At 47.7% G+C, this 22213-nt stretch overlaps 4 protein-coding genes across 4 annotated transcripts in view; 1 reads left to right on the top strand and 3 right to left on the bottom strand.

The window, feature by feature from the left end:
* Positions 1-22213, bottom strand: part of HSPB1 (heat shock protein family B (small) member 1) — a 163976-nt gene that overhangs the window by 28760 nt on the left and 113003 nt on the right. The window lies entirely within an intron of this gene.
* On the bottom strand, positions 928-3352 carry ALKBH4 (alkB homolog 4, lysine demethylase). The gene is made up of 3 exons (XM_068415650.1): positions 3078-3352; positions 2129-2326; positions 928-1637 (listed from the first exon to the last, which is right to left on the bottom strand). Exons 1-3 carry the CDS (start codon positions 3177-3179, stop codon positions 996-998), a joined length of 942 nt encoding a protein of 313 aa, XP_068271751.1. The 5' UTR covers positions 3180-3352; the 3' UTR covers positions 928-995.
* LRWD1 (leucine rich repeats and WD repeat domain containing 1) lies at positions 3054-19855 on the top strand. Its single transcript, XM_068415649.1, has 16 exons — positions 3054-3273; positions 5318-5464; positions 7598-7832; positions 8836-8955; positions 10461-10613; positions 11359-11505; positions 12151-12492; positions 13118-13244; positions 13492-13601; positions 14069-14276; positions 15849-15921; positions 16014-16154; positions 16816-16913; positions 17529-17690; positions 18470-18594; positions 19475-19855. Exons 2-16 carry the CDS (start codon positions 5385-5387, stop codon positions 19613-19615), a joined length of 2262 nt encoding a protein of 753 aa, XP_068271750.1. The 5' UTR covers positions 3054-3273; positions 5318-5384; the 3' UTR covers positions 19616-19855.
* On the bottom strand, positions 19767-21746 carry POLR2J (RNA polymerase II subunit J). The gene is made up of 4 exons (XM_068415651.1): positions 21641-21746; positions 21389-21478; positions 20947-21121; positions 19767-20238 (listed from the first exon to the last, which is right to left on the bottom strand). The coding sequence occupies exons 1-4, from the start codon at positions 21691-21693 to the stop codon at positions 20203-20205; spliced, it is 354 nt and encodes a 117-aa protein (XP_068271752.1). The 5' UTR covers positions 21694-21746; the 3' UTR covers positions 19767-20202.

Below are 22213 nucleotides of genomic sequence, written 5' to 3'. Positions count from 1 at the left end.
CTTCCACGGCACAGCTTCATTTTCAAGAGCACAAAGTTTGTTCAGAGCAGACAGATGGCCTCAGATCAGCTGCTGCTACAAATGACTGCTTGAATCCTAGGTACAAGGCATGATTCAAACCTGACTGCTGGAGGTGCCAAGAAAAAAAATGATAGCTGCCAGTGTTGCAGTCTGTTGCCCAGCTTATTCCCAAAATCAGACTCTTGCTACTGAGAGCTGACAGCGAGGTTCAGAGATGACAAACGATCAGAAAATAACACAGTCTGTGCAAGCCTTTGGGCTGAACTCCGTCCAAGCTGTCTCTGCAGAGGAGTCGGCATCCGCCCTCTGCAAATGCTGCTCTTTGGTCCCAGAAGATAGAGGTCACACACCATATTTATGAGTGATCCTCACTTAGAGCATGAATCTTCAGCAAAGAATAATTACTTTAATTAGTTCTCGGTGTATTGTACTATCTATCTGTGGAGAGATGCTTGCTTACCCTTCTCCCCTGGAGATCTCATCTCTAAAGGACCTGTCTGAAGCGGGTGAGAAGATGGTTGTGCCTCTGCGGCACAGTGCAGCGCTAAGAGCAGTGTGACAGAACCAAGTACGGGCCAGGAAAGGTTAAAATCTGCTGCAGGGCTTGGGCTGAATCTGTGCCAAGGGCTGTTTGATATTCAGCTCAGTTTAATGATTTTAAGTTTCTTTCTTGGTTTAATTTAAGATCTGGCTATTTTGCTTTTTGTATTTTGTTACAATTCAGCTAATGAATACAACAGCTCATTTCTGACTTTCACCTAAAAGGTCCCATTGCCCAGGAGAATCTTCAAAGAAACAAGCAGCCCACCCTTCACTGCACTCTTATTTGTTTGTTAAATTTCCATTTGATTGAGCTCATCTCTATACACACCTGGTTCCTTATGCACACTTCAGAAATAAACCGAGTTGTACAAATTCTGTTCTTTATTTTTCAAATTTCCTAACAAAATGTAATTCTGGCTCCCTCTTGCTGATCACAGTGGTCTTCCTTGAAATGAAAGAGCTATTTCTAGCAGTTCTTTACCCAGTTCCTCATGCCTTCCTCCGGCGCTGAACTCCGCAGACAGCTCCCTGAACGTGACACAGATGCGGCGATGCTCTATGTGCTTGCGGTGAATCGCGTGTTTCCACTTGTACCGCGCGTCACCGTACAGCACCAGCAGAGACCTCCGGGGTAAGTGAATGGCAACAGTCACCTCTCGACTTGGAACACGCCTTGGGGATAAAATGCAGTTGATTCCCTCTTCGCCCGAATTTTTGCACGCTGACGTCTGTGTAAAAGATCCAGGGGGGCTTAATTCCCTGTTTTCTTTAGTGAAAGCAGGAAATAATTGGATACTGCCTTCTGAATCACAAGACATGGATAGCACAGTTCTTGAGAGCAAGTTTAAGCTAACCAGACGCTCTCCCCAAAGCCACCAGTCATCAAAATGGGGGTCAATGGCAGAACCTCTTTCTGGCACGTAGTCCAGGTTACATTGTTCAACAGGTAAGAAACCACCTAGTACAGAGCAGTCCTTCATTTGTGCCACAATCTTTTTACTAAAACTTGGCAAACCGGTAAAGCTACCAGCTTTCAGCCTTTGTTTCTTGAAGTTCACTTTGGGTCCATAGTCCTGTTGGAAAAGAAGAGGGGGGGAAAAAGCTAGTGTTAAGGAAAAATCTAGGAGAGGCTGTGGTCCCTACAGGGCTCACAGTCAAGACTTTTGAGTTCTGTTCTCATCTCTTCCAGTGACCTGGTCACTAGGTTGCAAAAGGAGTCAGTGAAGCTACGTTAATCTTTCTGGAATTAGATTTCTCACCTGTAAAGTAAAAACAAACCAACACACCCACTTCTTTCACGTGGAGAGTGTGTGAACTTTAATGCCTGAACATGCGCCATCAAGTATGATTTGTTACAACTACCATATATTTATGCAAGAAGTTGACTTTAATTACAAGTAATTCTTGCAATTGATTTCAGGAAAAGCTTTCAAAGGAAAACATTTAATGAAACATCTAAATGTTTGGGGTTTTAACTGAAACATCTAAATGTTTGGGGTTTTAACTGAAAACAGCTTTCCTTTTCCAGAGGGATCTAAGAACAAACGTGCTTCTAAAGTCAAACCTGTTTCTTTCGGCCAGACTGTGATGGTTTCCAGTCATCCCGATCCATCAGTTCAACTATTTCAGATTCTTCATCTTCGCTAATGAACTCCTCCGTCAGAAATACCCCTGGAAAAGGAAATGCCCAGCCAGCAAATTCCGAGTGCTCATTTCCTTTAGCGAGGCCTGTTGCTGGACAGTAAGTGAAATTATCTTCTCCCTGTGGAAATAACAATGCAGAAGAAAAAAAGCAGTGAGAGGAAAACTTATCAAGATGAGGTATTTCCATGATTTACCCTTGAAGCCTCGATGCTGCGGTATGAAAACGGTCTGTACAGGATTCTTGTAGCTATGAGAAATTTTACAGCTGCTTTTGGGGAGCAACTCTTCCCTGCTTTTTTTACAGCTCCAGCATTACTGAAGCTGCTTTTCTTTCCTAGTGATGTCTTTATCCTGCAAAGACGGGGAAGAACAGATGATCCTCAGTGCCAAATGTATAAGATTAATGGTCGGTCTTCCTCAGGCCAGCTGTAGGGATGCAGTTTGTCATATCAATAAATGTTGAATGAGCAAAGTTGATAAAAATCGTGAAGGCCAAAAGGCTAAGCTGTAGCGAGCCTGTCTTTTCTTAACGTACGGAGCTCAGGTGAGGTCTGTCTTGGCTTTTGGGGCTGCGGTGCGGATCTGTAACGTTATTTAGGTGAACCCCCACGGGCCCAGGGGCGTCCTGCTTTGTCCCCAGCTCGGGGCGCAGCACCTCGGCGGGCCCTGCAGCCCCCGGGGCCCTCTCCCGCATGGGGGGGGGGCCCGCACCCCCTCCAGGCCCCCTCGGCGCGGAGCCATCCCTCCCTCCCTCCCCAGCTCGGCCCCCGCCCGCCCCGAGGGGAACGTGGCAGGCGCCCCCCGCCCCCCAACTCCTCCCGCGGCCCCGCCCCGCCGCCGGGCCCGCCTCGCCGCCCCCTCCCCGGTACCTGCGGGGGCGGAGCGGCCTGCGCGGGCCCCTCGCAGAGCAGGCAGGAGCGGATCCCCTTGCAGCCGCAGCCCGGCCCTTCGCTGCCGCCCGCCGCCTCCATCCCCGCCGGCTGCGCTGAGGATACGGCCCCTTCCTCCCCGTCTCCTCTTCCTCTTCCCCTCCCCTCCCGCCGCCGCGGCCCGGCCCGCTGTCAGGTGAGGGGAGCGGGGGGTGCCCGGGGCCGGGGCGGCGGCGGGGCACGCGGGGCACACGGGCTCAGCGCAGGCCGGTGACCGGGGCGGGTGGGGGGGGAGGTCACGGACCCGCTCTCCCAGCAGCCCCCGCGGCGCCGAGCAGCGGTGCGGGGCCCGGCCGCGCCGCGGGGGCTGCTGGGAGCTGTAGTCCCGCCTCCCAGCGTGCACCCCCCGCGGGGGCACCTCAGGCCGCGGCCGGCGACGGCCCCTCACCACAGCCTCCGGGCTCGGGGCAGCCGGCGCCGCGCGGGGGCAGCGGGAGGCGGCGACCGCGGCCCAGAGCCCCGCACCTGGGCGCCTCGGCGCGAAGCCAGCGCCGCCGTCCCAGCCCGCGGGCGGGGCCGCGGCCCGCGCCCACCAGCTGCTGCCCCGCGGCCTGGGCAGCGGCTGCCGCGGTGTGAGGGGCCGCCGGGGCCGCCTGGCAGCCGGAAAGCGGCCCTGGATGGGCTGCGAGGCCGACATCGGCGGCGGCGTCATCCCTAGCATGGCGGTGGTAGAGCGGGCAGTGCCAGGCTCTCCGCCGTGAGGCGGTGGTCCCGCTGGTGAGAGGTGGTTAAAACTACACTCGTTTTGATCTCTGCCCTGCTGTGGGACTGCCAGCCCCGAGAGGTGCTGCCGTGGGGCAGGAGGTCGGTGGCAGCTTCTGGTGGCCGTTCCCAGTTAGGCCGGGTTACGGGGTTCGTCAGGCCCCGGGGTAATTGGATGTGCCTTCTGCAGCGTCCCCCGTGTCGTGGTGATGGGGCCGTGTTACGGCGTGGTCTGCCCTGCGGCTCCCGTGGTGTCACGGGTGACACGGCTGTGTCTGAGGTGTTGGTGTGGTCAAAAGAGGATGATGGGAACATCCACAGTCATTGGAGTCAAATTTTTCCTATAGGTGCTAGAGCTTAGGGAGGTTCGTGAGGTTCAGCACTAAGGGCCTGATCCTGTGGTTTGGCTTTCAGGGACAGCTCTGTCACTTGAAGGATCACATCCTGAACAGCTGCTGTTCAAACTGTTTTTCAGGCTCAATGCTCTTTATGCTGGTATAAAATATTCCATACGTGAAGGATTGTCCTTACTTACAGGTGTTAGCAAAGCAATGCCCCGTTGCTCATCAGAGCCGACGGTCCAGGTGCTGTAGGCGTGTTATGGTGCTGAAGTCGAGCCCAAGGACAGCTTAGTGCCTCGCGTGTTCCTCGCGATTTACTGGAGTGGCGTTTAGGCAGCGGTGAGACTAACACAAAAAGACAGGAGCGAGCCTGGCCTTGGAGCTCTTTTCTTTTTTATTTCCCTCTCTTGGAATCTGTGTCAGAAAGAGTGGTAAGCCATGAGCCAGTAATTTCATGAAGCTACTTTGGCTGTATCAGTGTTGTTATTCTAAATATCAGTGTATGTGTGTGTGTGTGTACTGTCCTACCCACAATGATGCATGAAGACATCTGTTAATTACCAATAACATACAGAATGCTGTTGATTTTTTTCCTTGGTGAGAAAATGGTGTTATTGATTGGTGGGTATTTACATTTCTGGTAATTAATTCAGTTTCCCAAAATTTTAGAGAATTTAGAAGTTGTCAGCCAAGAGTCCATCCATCTGGTCAGGCCAGTGAGCGCACGGTGTCGTTTCCTTGGGAGGAAGATGTTCACAACAGGTGTATTTATTCTTACTGTTGCTGTTTGTTTGAAAGCGTGTCCGAGTTCTTGGAGCAGAGCCCTGTTGCTCAGGAGAGGTACAAACAGGTAACTGCGAGACCGCCCTAGTCGCGAGTGCCGTCACCCCGTGGACAGCTTCCATCTACAGCAAGTCTGTGGCTTTAAGCTGTTGTTTTGTAGCTGGGTTGGATCAACGTGTTGGGAGCGTGTGCCCAGCGTCATAACAATCTCTGGTATTTTCATTTCAACCATATAAAAAAGATGACTTCACACACAGCAGCAAAATCAGTAGCTAACCTCATAACTGTTTGTTTTTTTTTCCTCTTTTGGAGTCAGTTGAAAGGACTTCCTCTTATTCCTGTTTGTTTTACCAGGAAGGTTACGAGAAGAGATCCTACAGCTGACTAATTAGTGATTCCAGCAGAGGGGTGGAGATTAAAAATGTCAAAAATTACTACAGAACTTCTTTTGGAAAGAGCGGTTCCAAGATCTACAAGACTCCGAAAGATCGAGACGCTGAAGTAAGTGCAGACAGGCCCATGGAAAATTCCAGCTGAATTCAGCCTGGCGATCCTTTTTTTTTTTTTTTGTCTTTCTTCCCCTAAGCATTTTTACGAAAAAAGAGAGATGGTTTCAAAGCACAGAATGGGAGATGGCGTTCTCGGCACAGGATCAGTGAGCACTAGTGGATCTGCGTTCACTAGATAGGTTATCAGCAGTTACCACCTCTTTTCACCGTTTATATTGTATATATGCTGCCACCTTCTTTCTGTAAAACTGCTTAAGGCTGGATCCTGATTTCCTAACCCTAAGATATACTCTCTACCCCCAAAACACTTCTGTCTTTGCTAGCAGTTGCTTAATGTGAGTAAGAGAATCTCTTCTGGCCTGGATTTCAGAGAGTTTTAAAAATATTTTTGGCATTATTTCCCCTCCCTTTTCCTGTCCCTCCATCACTTTCCATCTCCTCTAAATCCAATTATGTTAGTACCCCAAACATTGCAGAGAGGGAGAATAAACTCTGACACGCTTAGAAACCACTAAAAACAGTTTTGTGCTCAGATCCTTAAATACGTGTCTTTCCACGTGTTTAATACAGTGGAATTTCGCTACTCCAGAACTGGTTAATCCGAGTGACTCAGCTAGCGAGTTTCTGGCTGGCGCCTTCGTTGTTTTTGTTGCTGATGTAAGAGTTTTGGGTTTCATATGTACTCTTTAACGTTATTTCTTTTGGTTTGTCTTGTGCTAAAATGATTGTTTTTAGAGAGAAACTCAAAAAGTTTATCTGAAGAGTATAGGCTGCAGTAATCTGGGTAACAAAGTGATGTAGGGAATTTCTAGAGCGTGGCTTTTTCCATGCAGCTTCGTACCATGGTTTTGAAGGGTTATGTTTCAGAAGGTCCATTTGGGGAACACTGTTGAGTTTCTCCCCAGAATGACAGAGTAGTCACACTCAGCCTGGCAGCCAGCTGAATTCTGTTCAACCTTTCTTATATGCTTTGACTGGCTGGTTAGGCTTCTGAGATGACAAGTGAAGGAGAAGTGGTCTTGCTTCCTAATTTTATTTACCTCATTTATTCACAATTTATATTTAGAAGGCTTTTTTTTACTAATCATTAGAGATGGAGATTCTGTTTGTTAAAGGAACTCAGGCTTACGTCCTCAAGAGATGTTGGCTGGCAGGACTAGACGCTCCCTTTGGAGCTCAACTAAATGATCTAATCAAGTCTAAATGACCCTTCTTATAATATGCAGTTTTCGCTTCCTTACAGAGAAGAGGTATCTTTTTTTCCCCCTCACAAATATTGTACCACTTCTTCTTTCAGGACAGAATGCTTCTGTTTTGGTGGCAGCCTTGGGATTTTGTTAGGTAGATTTCCATATTTGCCATTGGAAGTTTTTGCAGCAAAATTCACTGTAAAAGAAATGGAAAAAATAACTTTTTTTTTGTGAAATCAGTTCTTTGAAAACAGCCAAATGATTTTGGGGACCTACTCTGCACTTGGCCTGAACTTAACTGCTAATGAAGAGGAGAAGAGTTTTGAGCCAGATCAGCAAACTGATCCAATTTGCCACATTATTGTGTGAGTGCAAGTGTCAGCATGAAGTGAGGGGGAGGACAGGAGTAGCCTTTTGGAATCACCGTAGTCTTACATTGCTTACACCAGTTGTGACATGGTGATTTCTAAAAACAATTAGTGAAATAATGAATCTAGTGCATTCTGTAGTGAGTAAGTGTCTTGTATTGCCACAGCTTGTTTTGTTGAATTTATGTTGCAAAGGAATAAAATACCCAAGTTCTCAGAAGGGTAGTAATTTTTTCTATGGTCAAGAACTTTTCCAGCGATTCAGTGCTCGCAGCCAGCTCTGTTACCCACAGGAGGTTTATCTGGACTGCAGGTTAATTGTACTGCAAATCCTTTGGTAGACTTGAGTCTCTGATGGTGTCTGTTAGCTCAGACACAGCATCTTTTCTATGTACGTGTGCTTGCAGTCCAGAATGCTACAGCCAAGAAAAAGCAGGTTTGGTCAGATTTATCCAGGGAGTTGTGCTAGACTTGAGAGCCATCACCAGGTGGGACCTTGTATCCTGTGAAAGTCAACGCTTGTTTTTCCAATGAACTGCAGCCAGTTATGTTCTCTTTTGTTTTCAGCCTGTCCAAGCTGCAATTGAAGACTGGAGACTTAGACCCGCGGTTGTTTTCCCGTCTGAGGCATCTGCAGAAACTAGATCTGTCTGATAATTTACTGGACAAATTTCCCAACAGTCTAACCCTGCCTGATCTGCGTGTCCTAAACTGCAACAACAACAAACTGGAAGATGTAACTGCTCTGAAACAGTTCCCTCTGCTCGAGGAGCTAACCTACGAGAACAATGTGTACTTGACAGTGAGTTACTTCCCATCCTTACAAGCTAAGCGTTAGAGGGGGAAATAAACAGCGTTTATGCCTAGTTCTTGTATATTCTTCTTAGGCAGCAAGTGTTAGGGCATCTGAGAAAGCAGCCAGTCTTTCTACGTCCCTTTACCAGTTTGTGCTGCTATTTCCCAATCTGCAGAAGTGACTTGCCCAAAGCCACTCAGATATGGAAATCTGGATATCCTGAACTCCTGATTCTCCAGGCCAGAGTCCCACCTTAGGTAGCTTATCAAGCAGGATATCTTGTGCTTGTGTAAAATGTAGTAATGACTGTGTAGAAATGTCCTTCTTACATGTTAGTTTCAGTGCCCCTTGTGCTCCAGAAGAGCAGACTCGGTCCTCTGGTGAGAGGTTAAACTTGGTGATTAGTCTAGTTTAGCTTTCCTGACTTCTCCCCAGAGGCTCTGCTGACTGTACAGTTTAAGCATCCCAAACTGTAGTTTTACTCGTGCTTTAAACTGGCATCAGCCACCATCGCCATCCCCAGATGCTTATTTCCTGTTGCACGCTGGCAGAAGTATATGTGTGGCTGTATGGTGAACTGGACTGGGGATCTGATCTGACCTAAAACGCACCTGACCCAGAGAAGCCCTGCTGGTATTCGTTTACTGGAGGCAGGGCAGGCCTTCCTCTGTGTTAGATGCTCAAAGGATGGGAACAGAATACCCTGCATTGCACTCAGGCCTGAGCAGATGAGCCTGGTTACAGCTCCACCACCTTGCGTTGGATGTTAGTACTGCGTAAGTGTGAGGCAGGTCTTTTGTTTGCAGTCTAAGATTCCCAACTCGTAGGAGAACATTAATTTACAACTAAAAGGTAATATTCAAGTTGGAAATGCTGAGAAGATTTTACTAAATGGCATTTCCTGGCTAAATACATTCTTCTCATCCTTGGTTGTATTTCAATAAAGAACTAAAGCTAAAGCAAGTACCATGTGTAGAATTTTTGTAACTCTGATGTCTTCTCTTTCTAGCTCAACGATGACTATAAAGTAATGTTTCTTTTGCAAAATCTTCGGCTACTCAATGGCAAGGATATAACCAAACTGGCTAATCACGTGAGGCGTGTCAATAGTCGTAAGCTCACCAGCAAGGTAGAGATGTGTGATATTTTCTTAATCTCTGAACACCTGAGAAGTAACTAAATACTGTGCTCAGTTTAATGACAGAGTTGCAAACAAGCATCAAACGGTTAACAACAATTCTGGTATGATCTGAGTGCAGCCTGAAGTATGGGCCACCTAGTAAATGTCTCACTGCTGCTTTCTCTGGTCATTGCTTGCATTTGCTCTGCCTGTTCTGTGTAGCCAACTTCTGCCTTCAGTTTAAATCACAGGAGCAGGGCCAACAAGGTCTGTGTCTGACCCTCTAGTTTTTCAGGTCGCTCCAACCATCATTCAGAAATGGGAGAAGCCTGGTGCTGACTTACCAGCTGCATACACCGCCCCATCTGATTTATGTTACAGTTCTGGCCCCAGGAATGGGGAGCGCAAAACCAAGCTCAGGATAATCTTGCTTTTTCCAAAATACACCAGGAACAAGGATTTGTTCTTTCTTCTTCAGCTGTGCATGTTTGGAACTGTATTTTCACGCGTTTACGTGCACAGTTTAGCTCCTGACAGACTGTCCCCACAAAACATGTTGTGATCTTGAGCAAAATTATTGTTCTGTTATGAAAAAGATATTTTTTTTTTTTGTGCAGTACTGCTCATACCATTTTTATTCTAGTTAGTTATCTTGTTAATTCCTTCTGTGTAGCAGTGGCGGAGAGATCAGATACTGAAGACTGGGATGGCTTATTGTGCTAAGCATTATCTGTGTAATACCTTGTACCTCAAAGGGTCTTGGTGAGGGCTGCTCGGCCTCTTGTTCTCCAGGCAGCTGGGCATGGTTGGCTGTTTAATGAGACACCAAATGCTCCCCCGTGCTGTTCGTTTTGTGCTGGTGCCTGTGCCCCATATACCTTTCCCTGATGGTATTGCTTTGTACCTGGCTGCCCAGTTCTTACTGCTGTGTCTAAATGTAAAATGTCTGTTGGGTCCAAACGCTTTATGGATGTGTTACTACCCAGCAGAAACTCTCAGATGGGAAACTCAGCTGATAGGTGAGCATCTGCGCGATTGTGCCCATAGTTCAGGAGCCTTTTGGAGTCAAGGTGTCTTTATAAATGGGAATGACGCATGCACCTGTCCTGCTCACACACACTTGAACTACAAGAAAACTCAAACATCCCCGTTATCTCGTGCCTGTTATAATAAATCAGTTACCTGTCAGGTACTCCCTGTTAGTAGGGCACAGTGTAAGACTTCTTAAGATCATTTGCTATGGATTCAGAGGCATGAAATCGGGCATTGCTCTGGGTCCATGTTGATGGTATCTGCTTAGCCACACTCACTTAAGCTTGGTTCAGAGGCACTGGGTTTCTTGTTAGCTGAAGTTGTGGTTTGACCACTGATAAAATAAATGGAAGCAGTGCCATCATGCAGCTGGCAGAGCCTCAGCGTTGGCAACTTCTTAAATGCTTTCACAAGTACTCTTGTGCTTTTCTGCTCTGGTTTTCTGTAGTATTCTGTTGAATAAACTGAATCTTTCTGCCTAGGTTACTGCTCACTGGGAAAAATTCTTCCGTGACCAACTTCCTGAGAGATACACACCTGAGCAAGTGAAGTCCATCAAGAAAAAGTTCGTGCAGTCAGTACAAACCAATGTAGTATACGGGCCCAGCTCACTGAGTGAATTCACCCGCTGGCGGGTAGGTTACATTTCACTTACCCTTCTGTTCTTCAGGCAAGGACTCTGCAGCCTGATTCCGAACAGACTGATGAGAATGCTCTATGGATTTGGGTTCAGGGTGTCAGGGCTCTTGCAGACAGGTGGTATCACTTCTTCTGGTTTTCTTCACCGCTTTGTTAAACGGTTACAGAAGCACTAGGGATAAATGTGCACCAAATTGCAATGACTGTCATTAAACATTGTTTTTTAATTCATGAGCAATATTAATACTTGAACTAATTAAGAAGACTGCAATATCCTTAGTACTTAATTATTTGCTAATAACTCTAATGGCAATCTTTAGTCTTGATGGAAGCTGTATGAAAGGAGAAAAGATAATGACAGAACTGTAGTTACCCCCAGTGGGGATGGATACCATTTAGTTTGGACATATGTTTTAGTTGTATGTGCATACATACAGTTGAGGCTGCCATCTCTCCTTTGTCTTGTTTCATTGCTGTGCTGTTGTTTTCGCAAACGTGTACCCTGGCTGCCCATGACAAAGTGAAGTTCTTGGGTCATGTAACGTCGAAGACTTGACCTGCCAGGCTGTCAGCTGAGGACTCCTCCATCACTTGTGAAATTCATGTAGAATAGTGGAAGCAGATATTACAAACTTAGCAAACCAGCTCTTGTCATTACACATCAGAGTTTGACTGCTGTTGCTTTTTGTCTTCTTTTTTTGTTTGTTTTTTTTTTAACGTATCCACGTATTTACTTCTAAGGTGAAAATGATTGCAGAAGAGTTTCTGGCATGCATACTGGGTCTGGAGTTGAACACAGATCCTGAACCAGAGGAGGAGATGGATGAGAATGAGGAAGACAGTACAGAAAGCCCCAAGGAAGCTGCAGAGGATGAGGATGAGGATGAGGTAGGTGATTTTTCCAGTTACATTAGCAATGTCCTTTTTATTTCTTACGAATTCAGTAGCACTTGTCGGTTTACATTTATGACCCTTTGGTAACCGTAGGGGCAGTCTCAGGCTCCAGCCTGTATTCAACAGCTGAGGCTTGTTCTTTATGGCCAGACTGAAGCTTTCCCAGCAATGTGATGGTTGAATTGCTCTTCCAGAGGAGAGAGCTTCCATTCTCATAGGAGACCCAAAAGATTTAATGAGTATAGTCCTACTGACTCCACCTTTCCTTTGAGGAAGGGGTATTTTTAATGAGAGAACTGGGCTGATGCATGGCCAGACTGTGATGGTGCTTGCCTTCTTTGAAATGGCTGCAGACTGAACCCCCTCGGTCCATGGGCCAGATTTGTTTTTCCACATTGTATGTAAATCGCTAGTAACTGGGACAAGGGAAGGGAGATGAAAATGAGCCTGGCTGTGTGATTTTCATTAGCTTCTGCCTCTAGGAACTCTGCAGCTCTGGGCTGTCTGATTCTTGGAACCCGATCTGTAACTGTGGGAGGGTACTTCTATTCGAATAATTAATAACTCTGACTTACAAATCATCTGCACATCTCAGGGAAGCTAGAAACCTTCTGCAGAAACTGACAACGTGCCTTGTAGGTCGTGGTAACGCCCAGAAAGAGGAAAAGGAATCGTTCAAAACTCGGCGCTAGAAACAAGAGATCCAAGTCCCAGGCAAACATGGAGGAGGAGGCTGTTGCTAATCCCAGAAAATCCAGTCATGTGCAGGATGATCCAGCTCCTGATAAACCAAGAACATCGAACCAGCCAGCCAAAGAGGCAATCCCTGAGCAGGGAACTGAAGGGACACATAAGAATGGAGAGCAGTTTCCCAAGGGGCAAAGCAACAGAAGATCCAGCCAGCTGACAGGGGAACAGAAAAACCAGGAGCAGGACAACGGAGTTGTTAGCTTGACCCCAGTGAAGAACTCCAAGGGCAAGGTATGTTCATCAGCCCCCTTGGGACTGGCTTTCAGCCTCTTGGTTTAGTGGGAGGAGCCGCATTCAGATTTCATCAGAGCTCTACACAGCTTGGAGCTCATAATTGGCCAGATACATTGTGAGTTACGTTTGTTGTTTTGTGGTTTTTCTTGTTGTTTTCAATCTCTCAGAGCCATCAGGGAAGGCCCCCCCTGGAGACAGTGAATCCCCTGCAGGGGATGGATGGACCAGCGCTCTGAGGTGGTGCACTGAAAGCCCCTTCTTAGAAATGGGACTGGCATGGCTTGCTCTCAGGTCAAACTGATGGCTGCATGGGGAAAGGTGTTTCCCCCTCAGCTCAGACCAAGGGGGATCTAAAGGGTTTTTCACATTTCTCTGCAGCAGGAAATGGGGTTCACTGCTGAGGTCTGCTGGGCACGTCTTTTCTAAACAGTTGCCTGCTGCTTTAGGAGTCTCTTGAGCATTGGTGGCACCTCAGTCTCTCCTGTTCTCTGTAGCACAGAAGGGGTGAAAAATACTTAGTTTAACTCAGATTGCTGTGTTCAGTAGAGGGTTCTGTCAAGGCAATCACAGGCAAAACGCTGTCAGGGGAATGAATTTTCTAAATGTGGATGGTTTATTGTAGGAGGATGTCAGTGCAGAGCCATTGCATTTTCTTCAGTGTCACAGTAAAAGCAACAGCCGCGAGGATTTTAAAACGCAGCTCTGGTCCTGTGTCTTCGAGCCATTGCTAGACTGTGGAGCCAGGAAAGGTGAGCTCTTAAAGAGGTTTGCAGGATTCCCAGAACCACCCGGCTCTGGAATCCCAGCAGACTCCATGCGTTAGACCCCTGCTCCTTCAAGCTGTGGTCTCCGTTGTCAGGAAGAGACTTGCTTACATACTTCTTCTTTGACTTTGAAAACAGGAGACTGGGAGAGCACCAGGCAGTGATTAAGCTGCAGTCTTCATGTGTTATCCCTGAACCTGGGAACTGCTCACCTAGTCTCTTCATCTTTCAGATCCCATTGTGAGCTCCTGCAGAACTGTGGCAACATGTGGAGGGGAATCCGTCTGTCTGATTGATTGTGAGACGGGGACGGTGCTGAAAAAGTATAAGGTGCCTACAGAGGTAGGTTGCAAGGGGGAAGAGTGAGCATTGAATGGAAATACTGTAATCCATTGTAATTACATACATGTATACATGGTATCTCTGACAGAGTTCTGAAAGGGTTTCAGGCATTAGTGTGGGCAGGTCTTAAAAGGATGAAGACGGCTAGTAAACATTTCTGGCTTATCCTTTTAGCCTGGTTTGGTTTTATTTTTTTGTTAGGTTAAAAGATTACCCTGCCTCTCTTCTGACACAGGCATACGTATGTGTATCCACGCTGCTAAGACTGCTTGACAGCATGGAGGAATAAACATCCTGTTTTGATAGTCTGTGTTCTTCTGAGGGTTGTCTTGAGATTCTATGCTCCAGCTTGAATAGTCGTGTCATTTCACCAGGGTAGCTCTCGGGATAGTTGTCTTATCTCTGAGCTAACAGCCATCCTGCTGGCTGTTCTCTTTCACACTATTCTTGGTTCCTTTCTACCCTAGGAGTTTTTCAGTGTTGCATGGACGACCCTCACAATGGAAATCAGCGACAGTCGGAAAAAATCTCATAATATCTTGGTGGCTGCTGGGAGGAGAGGGATCGTCAAACTGATTCATGTGGCAGCTGACTTCTGCTACGGAGAGATAAAGGCTCATAAAAAGCCCATTGCTACTGTCTGCTTCAGCCCAGCTCGAGAAACTCACCTCTTTAGTAAGTCTCTGGTTCAGAATCTCTTTAGCTTTGGTACCTAATGTAGAAAAGGCTGGGCTTCCTTACCAGGGGAGGTGATTGTCACCAGTGCAAGCAGGTGCAGGTAGAGACCACACACACATACAAAAAGCACAGAGAGGATTGTTAGTATCATAGGGCAGTAATCTACAGAAGGTACAAACTGTCTCAGGCACAGAGCCAGACTCTTTAGCTGAGGCGCAGCGGCTCCTGTTTCTCCCTCTGTAGCTCTCAGGGTGCTGTCATGCACACATTAGCCACAAACAAGCCCAGCAGTGGACCCGTTCCGCAGGGATGAGTAAGAAGAATGGTAGCCAGAGCGGCCTCGGCCTGCTAGGGGCCAGGCAGTGAGCGGTCAGCTGGCAGGGCTCGCATCAAGCATGGCAGCGGGGGCAATGCAGCGTATCACGGGCTGGTGGATTTCATTTTTTTTAATGAGCAAAACTATGTGCTTAATTGCTTCTGAATAAATGAAAATCTTTTTGAGTTCTGTGCCTCATCAGAAATTTTTATGCAGGTCCTGATGTAGGAGAGCTTTGCCACAGTAGGGCCCACAGAGGCCAAGGCTTACAGACCAGCGGGGAACGAACCATCGTGTTACAAATTGCAGCTGCATTGTCAGGCCTGTGAAGTAAGCTGTTAGAGAGCCATTCAGACCACACCTGCACCCCACAGCACATTGTTTCTCTTGCATACAATTACCCACATCCTGGAGTGGTTAGAGTGCTACATGAACCATTAAAAGTGGATTTTTTTATTTTTTTTTTTTAAACCACGGGTAGCTGTAGTGGATACTTTTCAAGAAGGAGCTCTGGAGTGCAAAGAGCAGAAGCCTAGAGGGATAAGGAGGTTGCTAGCACATCTGTATAATGGTGGGGACAGCAAGGCTCATTGTATTGCACAGAAGAATCTATAGTAATCAAGTGAGAGTCTTTGCATGCCTGTTTGGGGACTGGACACTAACCCATTCACTCTGAGTTTGAGGGATGCCATCTGATTAGGATCCAGATTACTCAGAGTCACCTATTAGGATTGTTTCTGATATCAATCAGCTCAGTGACAAAGACATTAAGTGTCTTTCAGACTTCACATCAGCGCCTAACTCCTAACTTTCCCAATGGGAGCTGCAGTGGATGTGAGCACAGTAAGCTGTGGATATGTGGAATAAAGAGGCGTCTGCCTGAGAGTAGAGGTTGGAGCTTGCATTTTAGATTCCACTAGAACCCATGACCAGAAACATGAGCTCAAAGGGGCACTAACGAATGACCTTGTGAAGCTGCAACTTAGTAATGGACACCAGGAAACAACTTACTTTTATCTGCTCCTCCTAGAGCACAGGATAAGAATGCAAATTACTGATGGTGCATGTTTGACAATGCCTGTGAAGTGGTGTTGAGCCAGGAGCCTCAGTGACTGCTGCTGTGCTTTAATGAGCTCTCTGATGCCACAGGCTTAGGGTGTTACAGCCTGTGACACAGGTCGACTTGCCAGCTAGCATGAGAAGAGCCAGATGAGCAGCGGTGTCACTACCTGCTTCTCTTCTGTGTCCCACAGCTGCATCCTATGACAAGCGAATTGCACTCTGGGACATTGGGATTCCAGACTGTGACTACAATTTCAAAGCAAGGTAAAGGTTCAAAAACCAGATGTGGCCACTCCAGGAGCCTATAACTACCACGTCGCAGCACCACTTAACTGCTTGTTCTCTGATTTTTGCAGCCAGCTGCTGCTGCTGGAAGCACTCTCTATTCCCTTACGGCTTGCCCTGGTCCCCACCTGCCCAGATCAGTACCTGCTGGCTGGCTGTGAAGGCGGCTGCTTTGCCTGGAATATAAAACTGGATAAGGACCAGAAAAACAGGTGAGACCCAAAAGCTGGGGGCATGCACTTGCTTTCCGTAACAAGGAGATAGTCCTAGCAAAGGCTTTATTCCTAACCAAAGAGGGCTGAGCAAGAAAAGCAGCATGTCCTACCAAACCTAAAACATACTCCCCTTCCTAGGGTGGCAAGAAAAAAATACTAGTGTAATGCTAAAGGAGTATTCAAAGCTAGCAGCCCTGAGCTTGTGTTGATGCTCCAGTGTTGCAGGCTGCTTTGAAGGAAGGCTGGCAGGAGTTGTAATACAACACCCTAAAACTTAAGGGCGTATCATTTTGTAAATTCTTGGATCGAGTTCCAGTCTCACAGCAAGGCCTACCCTGCTTCTGGTACGTGAGGTTACCCAGGGAACTGGCACGCTGTGGGAGCACGGAAAACAAATTACAAGATGTGAAGTTGTGCCCTGCTGACATATACTGATCCTGATGCCTAGAAAAACAGATACAGTAAAACAGAAGTCTCTTCAGCAAGCAGCCTTCTGCTGTCTTAATAAACCCAGGTGGCTGAAAGCATCCATTCAAGTGGGAATTCATCTGAGTTTGGCAAGAGACTCACTAACACATGAATTTCCTTCTGGGTTCTGTACCCGAGTGCCCTTCCACTGCTGCCCATTCAGGACTTGACTCATTTCCCCCTCCTCTAGGCCTTTTGAAGCCATATTCCAGTTTCCTGATGAGGATGGAAGCGTGACATCATCTCACAGGGTTGATGGTTTGGCTTTTCTGAATGATGATGTCGTTGGTGAGTACAAACGCAATAGCCCAGTCCAGAAAAACAGCCGGGCACCTCAGCGTGCAGCAGGCTGAAGCCAGCACAATGAGCAGAGGGACTGACCGGGGTGTGCCTCCTCTTTGGATTTTTGAGGGGCTACACAGAATGGAGTTGTCTCCCAGAGTCACTTACCTTGCCCTAAAATGGGAGATAAAGGTACAAACCCATGTTTGAGCAGGACTGGAAATCAGATGGACCCATCCCCAAGAGCACGCTTGGCCGAGCAGTGCCAAAGTGGAAGGGAGGAGAGCTCCTTTCTGCTCCAAGGGCTGGTGGCAGCAGGGGGTTTGTTGCAGGGAAACTAGGGGTTCCCACATCTGGGAGAGTGCTTAAAGCATGGGCTGGGGCTTTCTCAATAGCTTATGCTTGTTCTACAGTTCAGGAACATAAACATGGGACTGAAAATCCCTCTGCAGCCTCCAATGATCCTGAAATAAAGGAGGTAGAAACAGTTGCTGCTGGTATCAGGTCTCACATCTTAAAAGCCACCTTCGGGCCAGACCACCTTCACCAGAGGCCTGCCTTCAGCTGGAAGCATTTCACTGCTCAGCAACTGACCCAGCCTCTCCCCTCTTCCTTCCCTAGTTTCCAAGAGCTCTAAACCTGGCTGCATGTACTTATGGAGCTGGAGTCGGTCTTTTGACACAAAGGGGAAAGGATACCAGCGAACAGTCTCTGCAGTTATTCTAGCTGAGCTGGAGTGGTCCACAACAGACATGTCCTACCTGACGCTCAGCACCTGCCCAGGTAGGCAGCACCCTTCCTTGGGGCGAGCAGCGAGGCTGTACCAGTCACTGCAGCAGACATGGGTGCATGGGTCAAGATTTCCTCTGGAGAGTTGTGTGTGCCTCCCCTTTCACCCGTCGGAGGAGCCCGTAGAGGCCTGGATTTCAGTCCCCATCAAAGCGATGCTTTCAGTCCCCTCTGCAAGCCACAAGAGCCCTCAGCTCCCTGCCCTGCAGCTCCAGTGCAGTGCAGCAACAGCCCAGCACCAGCTGTACATAAATAATACATAAATGCAGCTGTATGATCTGCCATAAAACAGGGGAACAGCTCAGGCTTACAGTTTACACCGACTGTACAGTGCCAACATGGTCTTCCTCATACAGGTCTTCAAAGAACACAGAACTGAGGGCTTGTCCCTGCAGCTTTTCTAGAGCCATTTCAATGCTTACTGTACCTGAAGTTAGGGGTAGGAATTCCACACACAGGGCAGCTGGCTTTTCAGACCAACAAGGATTAAACAAACCTGATCTGATGGCCACTTTCCAAAACCAGAGAGTCTGAAAAAAGAAATGCCAAAATATTTACCACTAGCTTTTCTGTACTAGAGTAAGCTAGCTGATTTATCTTTAATTTACTTTTTTCAGAGTAAGGTAGATGAATATATTTGTGCTGGAAATAGGATTTTGCTAAAATATGACATCCTCCCCGGGATCCTACAGCACTGCCTTGAGCTCTGGTTTACAGAGGAGTGGACTCTCAGTTCCACACTTGTTTTCCAGCTGCTTCTTTTGGTCTTGCAGCAAAAGACTACGTGTTCTGTGGTGACGAGAAGGGAAGTGTGTGGATGTACAACCTCTCAAACTACACTACAGCATGGAGCTCTGCAAAGGGAAAGCGCTCAGACAAGAGGATCCCTCCCACACAGGTAGGTCTCACGTACCCTTTGGGGCTAAGCTGGGCCCCCCCTTCCTCCCTGGTGCCACTGTCCCCAGGCTGTCGAGCAGATTTACACCAGAACACGCCCAGGGTTTTCTCTACCCAACACTCACAAGCAATTAAGAGCAATCATCATCTCCAGAGCATGACCGAGGCCATCTTTCAAATCTCACACAAACACAACTGTGACAGGAACTGGGAGCTGTGAAGCATGTCGGTTTGCTCCTGCATTCTGCAGCTTGGCAGCTTTTCCTAGCAGAAGGGCCCTCGGTAAAAAATGAGCTGTTAAACTGGAGAGCCTGACGATACAATTACACAGACACCATTTCCCTGATGGCCGAGGGAGCGGCTGTTCCCTGGCAGAACTGCACACAGGAGAGGGCTCACTGCGTCCCTATGCTCATGCCACCTTTTTTTTTTTTTTTCGCTCAGCATTTCCCTGGCCTCCAGATAATCCTCTTTTGGGCAATTACTGTTCCCTTACACGACAAAGGCACACACACTCACAGGCTCTCACTGCAGTGTGCTCTTAGGCTACCATTATATACAGGTATGACGTGACCTAGTGTTCCATAAGCTTTTTACAAGCACATTGCCCCAGTCAATGGTCAGCTCCAGCTGCTTTCACTTTTTCCTTGCTGATCGAGTCCCTCTGTGTTAAACCCTGCTCCTGGAGGAGGAGTACCATAAAGCCACACTGCTTCCCTCAAGAGCAGGGAAGAACCTTTTTATTCAGCTTCCCCAGCTTGGAAGGGAAGCAGATTCCACAGAAACCCAACCATCAAACCAGGCCCTGCAGTCACTAATAACCTCCCACTTCCAGAGCCAATACTGCTGTTCCTTTCCTACCCAAACTGTTCTCCTCGTAGATTCTCAAATGGCCAGAGCTTCGACTGAATGGGGACCAGCTGCCTGAAGTCCTCATAAACAATGTGGTATCAGACCCTACTTTTACTTACCTTGTTGTTCTAACTAGTGTGAACATAACAGCGATTTGGAAGAAGTCCTAGTTCCTTGTAACAGTTTCATTCCCATGCTTTGAAATAGTTCAGTATTAGTGACTGTTACCCATGTAACCATGAAGTTTTCTAGACCAGCTATTAACGTGTAAGAGGAAAAAAAAAAAAAAAATTAAGATTTGTTAAACTCATCAACTCACTGTAAACATCTGGTTTCTTTTACTGTAAGTTTTCACAGTTTGTGCATTTGTTTTATAGAAATGACACTTAATAAAACAAAATACCGGTTCAGTTGGCAGTGCCTAGACTTCTTGAAAAGCAGAATTCATCTACTGCTGTCACTCAGCAGCTTCTCTTTCTGGAATTACACTCACCAACAGTACAAATATTTGCCTTAAGGCTCCAATTAGAAAAGTGGAAATCATTTTAATAACTTATCCATCATCTCAAACAAGACATACATCCTCCTGGCAGACTGCCTGTCTGGTACAAAAGATTGCTGCTGCTGTTAAAAATTAAACATAAGTGGGACAAGGGGGGAAAAAACTCCATGGGTGGAGGTTTGAATATAGCATTCAGCTAACAAACAGGCACATCGTTCTGCCTCAGGAGTACAGACTGCTCTAAATGAGGTGATTTTACTCGATTCCTTCTTGTTTGTCTTTAATAGCGACCTGTAAAACACAAACAAAAATACAGACACTAAGACAAGGACTGTTAACTGAACTGGAGGAGGGCAGATTAAACATTCATAACAGTCTTCTGTGAAACACAAAAAAGAACCACCAACCATCGGTGAAAATCTCTACACCATCCAGAAAAATAATACTTTAATTAAAATCAAAATGTATTTGCTAGAGTGGTGCACGTTCACAAGTTACCTTCCACCAGCATATCAAAGAACACAACACAGACAGTATCCTACTCACAGTCCCTCCAGTTTTGTCTGAACCACCTTTTGGGCAGATTTAAGTCTCAAAAATCAGGGGCTAAATACAATTGCACAGTTGAGCAGAAGCAATGAGAACTGGTTAAAAAAAAAAATTACTGTCCCAGAGTTTTGGCAGGAGAGTAAAATTAAAAAAAAATACACTTGAAAAATAGAAAATTGTTTTCTACACCAAGATGACTGCAAGAAAAACCAATGCTGGCCATTTAAGGAATTAGAGAGCACCCATGGAACCTTTGCTGGGCGTGCAAATAACCCGTAAGAGCAGCCAGGCTCCCCCACGCCTTGACACGAGCTGAGCAACACGATGCTGTGGGGCTTTGAGGAATTTATTGACCTAAAATAGCAGCTCTAAAATAGACTACCCCTCCCTTTGTTTAACTTTGAAATTGCAAGAAGGTCAAATACTTTAAAAGAAAGAAGAAAAACTTACCCTGAACCTTTCCTCCAGGAGGGAGAGCTCACTGATCAAATCCGTGATGGCGTTGGTGAAAGCTTCCTGGGGGCTGTAATCAGCGGTGGTTTGGACACGGATGATGATTTTGTGTTCCAGAGGGTGTGGGACTTTGTAGCCTGCAAATAACACCTGGGGGTCTTTCAGTAACTGCCTGGAACGGAAAAGCAGCAGTGAACAATCATGCAGTACACACAGAAATGTTTTTTTTAATATTAAAAATAATTAAAAAGCCATGTTTCTGACAGGCTTTCCCAACATATGTTCAAACAGGGCGTTATGAACATGTTTACGGAGGCTATTCCCTCATGTTTAAAGGCAGAATTGCTTTGCCTTGACAACATCGAGCCCAACTTTCTGAGGGGGGAAAAAAAATCCCCACACCTCCCTTAAATTTAAACACACCCCGCCTCCAGCTCACGATTTGATGATGTTCCCCAGCGTGTGGTCCTCCTTGTTGATGGTGAACAGGCAGGCGTTGGGCACCTTCGTGTCCTTGTTGATGACGATCCTGAGGGGATACAGACAGGCCGGTACCTCAGGGAGCGGCTTCCCCAGGCTCCGTACAGCCCGGGAGGCCGCGGGGGTCTGGGGGGGCGAGCCCGGGCCTCCCCCCCTAGGCCCCCGCGGCCCAGAGCAGTGTCTGCGTCCCGCCCCCGCCGCCTCCTCTCACTTCTTCTCGCCCTCGAAGAGGAGGAAGGACTCGAAGGCCGGAGGCGCGTTCATGGCCCCGCCACCGCCGCGCGCCTCGCCGGTACCACCGCGCTCGGCGCGTCACTTCCGCCCGCTCCCGGAAGTGTGCGGGGGGGGCTCCCGCGACAGCGCCCCCGAGCGGACGGGAGGACTCGGCCCCCCCGCGGGGTGACGTCAAAGAAAAGGCACCAGCGGGGTCGTCATCGGTGACGTCACGAGGAGCGCCACCACCACCAGTAGGGCCACCAGAAATGGCACCAGCAGGGCCATCAGTGATGTCACCAGTGCCACCACCAGTAGAGCAACCAGTAGATCAACCAGCAGTGCTGTCACCCGGCCACCACCAGAACCACCAGTGACGCCACCACTGCCACCAGTAGGGCCACCAGAAATGGCACCAGCAGGGCCATCAGCAACGCCATCAGTGCCACCAGCAGTAGCACCACCCATGCTGCCACCAGCAGAGCCACCAGCAGAGCTTTGGCCAGTCCCCCACCCAGTGCTGCCCGCCCCCCAGAGCCACCAGTGCCTGGCCCAGTGGCCACCACCACCC

This window comes from Nyctibius grandis, chromosome 18 (genome assembly GCF_013368605.1).
Source record: "Nyctibius grandis isolate bNycGra1 chromosome 18, bNycGra1.pri, whole genome shotgun sequence".
Lineage (NCBI taxonomy): Eukaryota > Metazoa > Chordata > Aves > Nyctibiiformes > Nyctibiidae > Nyctibius > Nyctibius grandis.
Note: the sequence above shows the minus strand (reverse complement) of the source record. Positions and strands in the feature narration are given on the sequence as shown.